Raw genomic sequence first — 12,102 nt, forward strand, 5'->3', positions numbered from 1 at the left:
GCTGACAACTGGAATTTTGTGATGTTTACAGTCTTTCCTCTAACAACATGAAAATTATTGTGTAGAGCAGATGATTCTCAAATTTGTAAGACTGCATGACAAGTACTTCTAATCATTTTCAGAAAATTCTAAAAATGTAATTCTGGAAAAGGGATGTGTTTAAAAGAAAAAATTAACCTTAGTGGGGGGAAAATTGAAACTTGGCTGTGTCTACATGTTACACCCCACTTGTCTGAGCAATCATTTCTATAACTAAAAGATATTTTCAGGGAGTAAATTTTCAAGGAGTGATATTGCAAGAAAGGTATTTCTGATACATCAAAAAAAAAATTGCCTCAACCTCATCATTTCTTTGGGGTCTGAGTGAAAAATGTATTGGAAAATATCATATGTAGAGATTGAAGTGGAAGGAAGCATTGTCATTCTTAAATGTTTACCCTCAGTTCAGTTCAGTCGCTCAGTCATGTCCGACTCTTTGCGACCCCATGAACCACAACACACCAGGCCTCCCTGTCCATCACCAACTCCCGGAGTTCACTCAAACTCATGTCCACAGAGTCGGTGATGCCATCCAGCCATCTCATTCTCTGTCGTCCCCGTCTCCTCCCACCCCCAATCCCTTCTAGCATCAGAGTCTTTTCCAGTGAGTCAACTCGTTGCATGAGGTGGCCAAAGTATTAGGAACATTTATTAATAATACATTTTTTTGTGGTGGGGTGGTCACACTGCTCAGCTTGTGGGATCTTCATTCCCTGACCAGGGAGCTAACCCAGGCCCTCGGCAGTGAGAACACTGAGTCTCACCACCAGGCTGTCAGGGAATTCCCCAATAATACATTTTAAAAAAATGCCTTGACACAGTATCTAACTGGTCAAATGAAACGATCATGGATCCACATAATATAATATTTTACCGTAAATATGCAAAATAATTTTATTACCAAAAATTCCTCCTTCAACTATTTCAATATTCAACTTAGTGAATAGTAAGTAAATTTGGTAAATTCACAGTGCTGTGCAATTACCACCACTATCTCCTTGCAGAGCAGTTCATCAACCCAAAAGGAAGCCTCAGACCCACTAAGTAGTTACTAGCAATTTTAAAGCAGATGTTTTTCCCCTACTTTACTTTCGAGGCACACAAATAGCTTTTGTTTTAATCATGTTAAGAATTGTTTTCATCATTCATCAAATGAATTCGATTCAGTCATCTGGGATTGGTTGGACAACTGTGATAATCTGTTGATAGGATGATAATAGGAAATAAAAAAGTTTTCTGCTGTAAAAAGAGGACTTTGACCTTGAACAGCATGTAAAGACAATTTCAGAAGCAAAATAGTCACATAATGTAGAGGGCTCAATTTTCCTGTGATTTGCTGGTGGTGGTGGTGTTCAGTCGCTCAGTTGTGTCCTACTCTTTGCAATCCCATGAACTGCAGCATGACAGGCTTCCCTATCCTTCACCATCTCCTGTAGTTTGCAAAGACTCATGTCTGTTGAGTCACTGATGCCATCCAATCATCTCGTCCTCTGCTGTCCCCTTCTCCTGCCCTCAATCTTTCCCAACGTCTGGGTCTTGTCCAGTGAGTCTGCTCTTTGCATCAGATGGCCAAAGTATTGGAGCTTCAGCTTCAACATCAGTCCTTCCAATGAATATTCAAGACTGATTTCCTTTAGGATTGATTGGTTTGATCTCCTTGCAGTCCAAGGGACTCTCAAGAGTCTTCTCCAGCACAATTTAAAAAATCAGTTCTACAGCACTCAGCCTGTTTGATGGTCCAACTCTCACATCTGTACATAACTAGTGGAAAAACCATAGCTTTGACTATACGGACTTTAGTTGGCAAAGTGATGTCTCTGCTTTTTAATACACTGTCTAGGTTTGTCATAACTTTTCTCCCAAGGAGCAAGTGTCTTTTAATTTTGTGGTTGTGGTCAACATTTGCAGTGGTTTTGGAGCCCAAGAAAATAAAATCTGCCACCGTTTCCACTTTTTCCCCATCTATTTGCCGTGAAGTGATGGGATTGGATGTCATGATCTTAGTTTTTTGAGTGTTGAGTTTTAAGTCAGCTTTTCCACTCGCCTCTTTTATCCTGCTCAAGAAGCACTTTAGGGATCTTCCTGACCAGAGATCAAACCCTGTATTGCAGGCAGATTCTTTACCATTTGAGCCACCAACATGTTTTCAATTTGGTATTACATTAGCCATTTTCCTTTTTGAAAGTATTTTTCATGTTTGTATTTGATTGTACTGTAGTTGTTTGTGCTAAAAATGACTGTTTCCTTCCCGCCCAGGATTGGGTATGGTCATTAATATGCCAAACATGTTTAAAAGGTTATTCTCCACCTTGCAGCTTTTTACATTTTGAACCAAGTAAATTTATAAACAACAGCATAGTCAATGAGGGAGGTCATTTCTTTCTACCTTTAAGCTCAGCCCTCTAACCCTGTTATCCAAGCACCTTAGTTTATAGCCTCCCTTGATTTAGGTATTGTTTCCCTCCTCTGATCTTTCTCACTTACTTTTCACCACTTTCCTGAACAATGTTCCCTTCTTTCAACTAACAACCATAGATTGAGCCACATCTGTGTGGGAGACAGAAGAGCACAGCTCTCTGCCCCCACCATGAGCTGTTAGATTCCAGCCTGGGTGTTAGTGATGGCAAAGAGCTTAATGCCTGAACCTATTACAGTGATGTTTAATCTTGAGCCAGGACTCTAAGACACTGTTTTATCACAGAAGGATGTCTCTCTAAGGACACAATTTGGGGCAACAGCAGAGCCCAGGCCAGGAGGGATTTGTGGGACATTCTCTGAACCCTTACTCTCTATTTAATACACTTATGATTACAGTACCCCTATTATCTTATATGGGCTTCCCAGGTGACTCAGTGGTAAAGAATCCATGTGCCAGTGCTAGAGACATAGCAGACATGGGTTGAATCCTTGGGTTGGGAAGACCCCCTGGAGGAGGAAAGAGCAACCCACTCCAGTATTCTTGCCTGAGAAATCCCATGGACAGAGGGCTACTGTCCGTGGGTTCGAAAAGAGTCAGACATGACTGTGCAACCAAACGTGTATTATGTTATTTATTATTATTCTCATTTTCCTGAAAAGCTGAGGCTAAAAAGGATTAAGTCATCTTCTCAGAGACCAAGACCTATGGAGTACAGAGCAAGTAGTCAAACCTAGGTCTGCCTGATTCCAAAATTCAGCAAAAAAAAAAACCAAACACCTTTCTGGAGCACTTCTTAAATTATACCACATGGTCCCTTATACTTAGTCTATGCATAAGACCAACTTTGCTCTTTTAAATTATGACTCACTCTCAGATTACATGAACTATTGTGAGAACATTCTTTGAAAAATATATAGTATCAGTTCAGTCGCTCAGTCGTGTCCGATCATAGGGTACCAAACATGCCTGCGTCAGTGTGAAATTCAAGTTTGGACTTGGAAGCATGCAATAGCGTGAAATACTGACAGCAGTGTTCTGTAGGGCCTCACTGGGATTTCTGACTAGTAAATTATCTGCTTTTTAATTTAAAAAGAGTCTCGGAGAAACATAGAACACAGACTAAGCTAGAATGTTTTATTAGCCAGTAAATAACACAGAAAAAAAATAAAAAGAGGTAGACATGGTCTGCTGTTCCTCCCTACTCCCAGGCAAGCATGGAGCATAGTTCTAGACTGGGCTTTGTTAGTGTGAGCTTATATAGGTGACATCACATCTCTGGGCATTTTACCTGAGGGAGTACAGAGATGGTTTCTCCATTTTACCTGCCAAGGAAACCTTTCTGATTTGGAGGCTGGGGAGAGTAGGGGAGGAGGCTTCTCCACTGATGTTTGTGTCCTGACACATTGCAGGGGGAGCAGGTTCAGCCAAGGCGGCTCATGGAACTTGTGACCATCACTGGCTATATAATTTCTGGGGCCCAGTGTAAAATGAAAATGAAGGGCTCCTAGTTCAGAATTATTGAGAATCCAAGACTGCAACAGCAGAGTGCTAAATCAAGCATGGGGTCTGTGAGACTGCATGGCACATGTCTTGAAAACTCAGTGACCTCTGCTGCAGGTTCCCTACACTTCGAGGAGGGTTTGAAATCTGGTGGCAATCTAGGATGCCCAGCTAGCCTTCTGGGAGGCAGGGTTGCCCTGGAAGGAACAAGCTTCTTTCTCAAGAAAGTGGCAGACAGGGAAGCACTTTTCATCTAGGACATGCAACATGTCCCTAAGCTGGCTTCCATGCTTTGCTGTGGAAATGAGCATTGGAACAGTCATGCTGGACTAAGGAACTATTTCCAGTTTGGGGACCTAGGCCATGATGCTGTAAAAGGGTTGTGAATACACCCAAATGGAAAATCAGTCTACAGATAGAGCTGCTGATGAATGTCCTTTCAGAAGGGAGATGAGGCAGGACAGGTAGGAGCAGGCAGGCTTAGACCGGGAGGAGCAGCGGCGAGGGAGGAGCTGTTGGGAGCAGGCAGTCCCCAGCTGTAGCACCAAGTCCAGGTGTGGGGCGTAGAGCTGGGGATGGGAGCGCATGACACAGAAAGAGGCTCAGCCCGTAGCAGGAAGGGTGGCTCCCTGAGACTACCACAGGCCAGGTGACCTGTGTGCCAACGTCAGCTGCTTCCTTGCAATGTGCTAGGGACCCTTAAGGTCGGTGGGACCTGGTAGACAGCAAGCCAGAGTCACACTTCAGGGTTCATGGCTCCTTTGATCTTGAGGCAGGATCTGGATGGGGGCTGGAATTCCACAAATCTGCAGGGGGAACCCATTTCTGGAACAATGAGTGTGTCATCCTCTTAACCTCTAATCATGTGCTTGGTTCCTGGAGGCTAAGGAAGCCCAGCAAGTACGTGGAATAAGAAAACTGAAGCTGTTACAGAGAGCTTAGATATCAACACCGAAAAGAGCAAATAGAGAGATGCAGGGTCATCTTAAAGCAGCAAAATGGTTCCAGGTCAGTTGAGGACCTGGCAAATCCAAATCACAAGGCAAGACATGCAATGTGTCTGATGGGGAGGCAGTGGTAGCCCCAGTGACCACTAGCCTACAAAATCAGAGTCTACCTGATGTTTATCCTAATTCTCGTGGTTTCCACTCAAGTTGCCCAGTCTACCTAAAGAGGTCAGTTCAGTTCAGTTCAGTCACTCAGTCGTGTCCAACTCTTTGCGACCCCATGAATCACAGCACGCCAGGCCTCCCTGTCCATCACCAACTCCCGGAGTTCACTCAAACTCATGTCCACAGAGTCGGTGATGCCATCCAGCCATCTCATTCTCTGTCGTCCCCTTCTCCTCCTGGACCTGATGTCTGGAAATCTTTTCCTGCTTTCATTTCTCTACTTAGGAGAGAACGACATATGCTTCAGTGATTCATGTAGTTCCTGGCATCTAGCTTTGTTTGACACTAAAAATTCTTTTTTCAGAAACAACTCATTGACATACAGACTCAAGAACTTCTGGACTTTCTGCTTGGCAACCACTGACCCAGATCATCCCAGACAGAGGAAAATCAGTCCAGCTAGCAGAGGCCACATCAATGGCAAAGATACGTATTATATATTCTAAACTTTAATACATACTGCACTCTAAGTACATACAAGTGAATCTGTGCTTCTCATTCTACATAAAATTCATTCCACTTGATTTGAATCAGAGTTTTCCAACTATATAGCACTGTTGACATTTTAGTGCCAGATAATACTTTGCTGTGAGGATTACTCTGCACAGTTCAGGACGTTCAACAGTGTCTCTGGCATCTATCAACTACATGTGAGCAGCAACCCCACACCATGTGTGATTGTCAGATGTCCCCTGGAGGGCAAAATTGTCCCTGGTAGAGAACTACTGATCTAAATGATGCAGCTATGTCTGGGGGAAGGGCAGGGTAAGATAGCTTCTATGGGGTTTATTAAAAAGCCAAAGAAAAGCCACCCAGTGTTTCAATCTCTCTATAAAAAGGTATTACTTAATTTCTTTTTTTTCCTTATTCATGTTTTTTAACAAGCCCAGATGCTTTGATGTCATCAAAGGAGGGAAATAGTAAGATCTTCTTTGAAAATGCACCAAACAAGTAAATTCTTCACAGGACAGATGAGCTTAATCATCTGTGGGGAAAAACCAAGAGATTATAAATGTGTGCCTAAAATATTTGGGTACCAGCCCAATCTCTTCCTATCCAGTGATGTAAGAAGCAGGGCTGGAATGTGATTATGGCTCAGTTCTCGGAAACCTGATTAATTGTATCGTAGCCCATTTGGGAACATATTCATGAAGAGGAAGGAACTGTTCAGCCATGGCACACATTGCTCAGATGATCATTGGATCCAGGAGAGAGGGCGCCTTGAATATGTAAACTCTGGTTTAGTGTTTTCCTGGCAGAGCCGTGCCCAGATGAGAGTGGATAAGAAAGAGTGCCTTGAGGTTTCCTGGCTGATGGTCCTGAAATCCACAAACACTAAGCAGATTTCTAATGAGGCTCCCATATAGCTTGCCCATGAGAAGAAAGAGACCTGTCTGAGAATTCCATCCATTGGTCGGACACAAGTTAGTCCAGTTGAGCAGGTTCTCAGTTTACATAATGCAGGTGAGCAGTGGGAAGAGAATAGGGAATCATACTTCCTGGGAAGTCTATCTTATCTCTGACATTAGATGCTGTGCTTCCTCTGCGCCCTCTCATATCAGCACTGGCCTCTGACCTAAAACTTATAAAGAATGATAAAAGCGATGTCCCAGACACACTTGTATTCAGGCTGTGCTCTGTCCACCATGATGAGCCCCTGGGCATCTTCCTGCTCTGCTTGCACTCCAGTTTAAAGGGGGTTGGATCTACTACCATGAGTAGGAAGAGACATAACAAGCAGTCACTCGTGAAGGGTGGGTTGAAGTACTCATTGTTGTGTTTACTTTTTCTTTACTCGTTATACTGATCATATGACAAATATTCTGGGTACTTCAGCCCATGTCTTCAGAACACACCTGTGAGGAAGGTATCTCTAGTTTTATTTGACAGTTGAGGAAACTGAGGCTTAGAGAAGTTGAGTGACATCATCAGGACCCATAGCTAGTAGTTGGCAATTGGAACCCTTCCCTTTGGGGCACCAGTTGCTTTGTCCTTCTAAAATACATCATAGCTATCTTCTAGATGATGTATCTGAATGCTGTCTAGTTGAATCCTCTGACCCCAGTGTTCAGAGTTGAACAGTTTTCAAAAAGTTTGCAAGAAAAGTGTTTGAAAATATTTTGAAAACTATCTCAAATAAGTTGATCATTCCATCAGAACATATTTCCTGAAGATCATGGGATGAAATGGTAGCCTCAGAAGAGGTAACATTTCAAGTATAGTTTTCATGCCTAAAGGACCACACAGCATCAGAGCTGAGACGGACTTTGAGAATAATCAGATCCAAACTTCTCATGTTGTTGCGAGGGGACACAGGGGTGATGAAGACCTAGAGGGCATATATGGAAGTATCATGAAATAAAGACTAGAGGGTGTGGTAGGTGAGTGGAAGTACAGAAGGCAGGGTGAATCAGACTTTGGGTTAATGGAGACGCCATTGACAGAAACGGAGAGGGCCACAGAGGAAGCTGGTGACAGAAAGGTGAAAAGAAGATAAATTTGTTTCTGAAGAAGTGAACTGGAGAAGTCAAGTTACTGGAAACTCCAGTTGAGGATTCCAAGACCTGAGAAGAAAAGTCATGTCCCAGGATCTGTCAAGTAGGATCTCCAAGTGAGAGCCCTCGTTGTGAGACCCAGACACCCATGACAGAGCTCTGTCATGCTTGACAGTTTATTAGCCACTTAGATGAAGGCAGAGAAAGGGTGTTTGTCACGTCTACAGTCCATGCAAAGCTAAATGCCACAGATGTCAGAATCAACAGGTAAAATAGCCAAAATAGCTAAAAAGAAGAACTGAAACTGACATGAAATTTATCAAGGATCCATGTAAAGTGCTCTTTTTCTGTTCAGAAAGTCAATTGCACACCTATAGAATTAATAAGAATAACAATAAAGGTAATAAATAACCAACATTTTTCAATTCAACAATTATTGTGGGCCAGGATTGCTCTAATCCTTGCAGCAGCCCTTTGAGATTGGTGCTATTATTATCTCTATCTTTTTAGCTGAAGAAGCTGGGACCAGGAAGTTTAAGTACAGTTTCCTAAAGTCACACATATGTTAATTTGACTGAAAAATACCATATTCTTACACCAATAAGATAAGGATTAGGGAGACTTGGCTCATCCATGCCTATGTCAATGACTTTTTGCATTTGTAAAATTAAGTGAATATATATTTGTGGGGGCTAGAAAGAAAAATACACAAGCATAGGCGATGAGTCAAACTCAATGTTTTGTGGCAGCCTGGATGGGAAGGGAGTTTGGGGGAGAATGGATACATGTATATGTATGGCTGAGTCCCTTTGCTGTCCACCTGAAACTATCACAACATTGTTAATTGGTTATACTCCAATATAAAATAAAATTTTAAAAAAAGTTTAAAAAAGTATATGTAAAACATAAAAATTCCTTCACAAACTAGTTTCACTAACTTGAAAGAAATATAGTCAGTGTGATTCAGGATTGTAAATGTTGAAACGTTCACCCAGAACAGTAATATTTTTGTGAACAGGAATATTTACTGTGGAAGGATTGAGACCTCAGGTCTGAGGTGCTTTTCTGGTGGTATTGTTACCTTATAAAATCCAGGGAAAATCATGGCTGAGAATCAACTAAAAGATTCTGTAAGTTTTTGGATTCCCATGAACAGAGAAACCAATTTCATGTAGTGCCTCAAGGGGAGAAAAAAATCAAGAATCTGTGCTCACACATTTCTGTGGTCACGTACAACAGAGCCACTTCGCTTTTTTCAACTCTTCAGTAGTAGGAACTCAGACTTGACTATTCATCCCCAGCTGTCCATATCAGAAGGTCTATCTGGAACCTTCTCATTCTCCTTCATTTTGAGACTCTCCTCTTTCCTTCCAATCTTTCCTGCCCTCCTTTCCTGGCTGATTCTGCTTTTTCTTCCTCCTGGTCACTCCTTCTAGCTCTAATCTCTTTTCAGTCCTAGATCGAGGTCATCCCTTTTACACTCCCTCCCCCCAGAAGGACACTCACTATCTCTCTATTTTTCTGTCTAATAATTTAAGCAAAGTATGTTTAAGTGTTGATAAACCTAAGAGTATGAACTGAGCTCTTCACTTATACTGTCATTCAATGCCAAATAATTGCACAGTTGTCAATCTTCTGAAGTGATGTCAACCAGTCAAGACAGGAAGCAAACCAAAAGGATCAAGAATTCATTTACCTATGTCTGGCCATCCCATCTAATTACAGCAAAGATTTTAAATGATGCTTCAGGTTCTTTGTGCTTACAATTTCATTTCTTTGAAAAGTTCTGCCTCAACAGTGCACATTTTATCAGAACAGGTCGATTCTGTAAAAACAACTCAGTCACCAAGTAGGGGAAAAAAAGTTACTTCTGCCTGAGCAGATGAATGTAGTGTATGATTATCCACAATACACTTTCAGTTTTCCACCCTGTAATTTATGGTTGTATGTTGTCTGTTGATGGCTCTGTGACAAAGCTGGACTTTGTCCCTGAGGAAGCAGTTATAAAGTGATTTAGGTTCTATTGCCCTCCTCTATTTAAAATCTCATCTGGATTTCCTGAAAGAAGTTCTAAAACTTAGTACAGCCCTAAGTTATGGAATATCCCTGAAAAGGACCTTCTAAACCTTCTTGTTCCTTTGAGAGAAACCCTCAAAATTTCTTGGTCATGTCCTTCCTTTCCTCTCCCTTCTCACTGCTCGGCCCCAAGTCCAGGCCTGCAGCATTAGAGGCTTGGGTTACTTAGCCACCCCCATCTCACTGAGCATCCTTGACAACCTCCCTTAAGCCTGTTGGCATGACACCTATAACAGTGTAAACTGTTTTCCAGCTCTGTGTGGCCAGAACCCTCACAATCCTTGTGAGGATTTGTGATATGGCTGCACCCTACGTGTCTAACCTCATCAGGAGCTTCTGGTCCCACTTGCCTACTCTACAGCCTCTGTTGGGAAGGAAGTTCTCACCATCCTACAAATGGACCTACTCAAGTCCAGCTCCAAACGTCCAGTTCCCCGACTTCTTTTTATCTTACGTGCCTCTCAAAGACTAGCTCTTTATTTATTTTGTTTTATTGAGGTAACATTGGTTTATAATATTATGTAAGTTTCACATTTACAACCTTATGTTTCCTACTTCTATATACATCATAGCGTGCTCATCGCCAAAAATTTAGTTTCCATCCATCACTATACACTTGACTTCTTTTACCCATTTCACCCCCCTACCCCGTCCCCTGCTCCTTCCCTTCTGGTAACCACTACTTGGCTCTCCATAGTTATATGTTCATTTTTATTTGGTTTGGTTTGTTCATTTACTTTGACAAAGCCTAGTGCTTGATGTATCTTCTCTGTTAAAACATCTTCGGCTACTCCGATTCATTTCTTACACTCATTGAGTCACTTACTACTTGCACTATTTTATCTGCCCCCTCCCATGATGGTGTAGCAATGTTAGACCAAGGGCAAGACCTTCTTGTCTCCCATCAGGGCCGATCATACAGCAGCACTTACCAACATGCCCTCAAAGGGACCGACCGCAGCCATGCTGCCTCCTGATTCTAGACCAGCAGTTCATTTCAAGCTACCATTTACCAAGGGCCTACCAGGTATATAACCCATATTATAACTGTCAAGGACTGTCCCTTGCCCATTCCCAGGCTAACTGCCCTTAAATTCTGTCTCAACAACCCTAATTCTGTTGCTCTTTATTATTTATGATAACTTCCTTGCTACACGTGTCACTTCAACCCATGAAAAAATGAAGTTCAAATGGTAGCTGAAATATAAAACACTCATCACACACGTTAAAGTTCCCAAAGTGTCCAAAAGTCTTGCTATTGTTACAATGAGACAAAAAGAAATCTTCAAAATAAAAATTTGGAAAATCTTTTTTTTTTTTCCGTAACTCAGAGGAGTTTCTTGATTCTTGCCCCTTGGGTCACTTCTGGTTTATTTATTCTTCCTAAGTGGTTTATTTAATCTTTTTATAGATAATTGTTGCACTGACATGAAGACACTGGAAAAATAGATCTAATCTCCCCCAAAACACTTGTGATATACAGCCACAAAATAAATGAGATAGTAAAACTATAATGAATACAAATTATTACAACAATCCTTAGCATTAAGTAGAAATCCACAATGAAAACTTTCAGTACTCAGATTAAATCAAACTTTTTTTTAGAAAAGCTTGTGTTTAAAGTCTCCAAGCTGACCACTGGTAGAATCCCTTGGCTTTTCTTTTTTTCTTGTCTCTTCAAAGCTTTACATTTTAATCCACCGCTGGCAAAGTCGACTAAAATAAGCCCACTTGTTCCTACACATTTCTTTAAAAACACAGTTCACTTCCTTATAGCAATGGACACTCGGCTTTCTTAGAACAAGTAAAGTATCCCAGCATTTCAGTATTTTTGATATGCTGTAAAATCATTGAAAAAAAAAAAGAAGAAGAAGAAGGAAAAGTATTGGATGGCAAAAATCTTACCTCAACTTCTGACTGGCGGGGACAGTTATTTTATTAAGCTTATCCATTCTTTTTATAACTATACGAGTCACAAATCACTGTCCAGTGGTCACGTCAGCAGTCCCTGGCTGTCCTCGGGAGTAGCATGGTAAGCCTGTGATCTCAAGAGTCCCAGTCACTTGAGTCTGATTTCTGAGAGTGCAGGCTGCTGGCAAACACCTCTGTACTAGGGAGAAGTAAAACTTGCTCGAGCACATAGTCAAGTTTCATGTTTCTACATAATCATGTGATCTGGGTAGCCAGCCAGCTTGGCTGATTACTCTACATTGTGTAAACTTTAATAGTGAAACCTACTGGACATGCAAATTTCCTTTGAGCTGCTTTCTTTTATAACCAGATTATAAAACCAGGTCAGGGCAAGCTTCTGACTGGTCACTACTTCCTGTTGTCCTGAACACATATAGCCCTTGTTTTCAGCAGGTGTCATGCTGTCCCCTTCCTGGGTTCAAGGAAAAAC

General features: G+C 41.7%; 1 protein-coding gene across 2 annotated transcripts in view; it reads right to left on the reverse strand.

Moving 5' to 3' along the window:
• Positions 1–11,820, reverse strand: part of BLNK (B cell linker) — an 83,557-nt gene extending 71,737 nt beyond the window's left edge. Inside the window, exon 1 of one of the 2 annotated variants that reach the window (XM_055425009.2) lies at positions 11,607–11,820. In XM_055425009.2, the coding sequence (XP_055280984.1) occupies positions 11,607–11,653 (47 nt within the window). In that variant the 5' untranslated portion in view covers positions 11,654–11,820. The remainder of the gene's footprint in view (positions 1–11,606) is intronic. The other variant, XM_055425011.2, reaches the window with a different exon arrangement.
• Between the last annotated feature and the right edge of the window lie 282 nt (positions 11,821–12,102).

The sequence above is a fragment of the Moschus berezovskii genome, chromosome 12 (assembly GCF_049115385.1).
Source record: "Moschus berezovskii isolate FMDL1 chromosome 12, NW_MosBer_1.0, whole genome shotgun sequence".
Lineage (NCBI taxonomy): Eukaryota > Metazoa > Chordata > Mammalia > Artiodactyla > Moschidae > Moschus > Moschus berezovskii.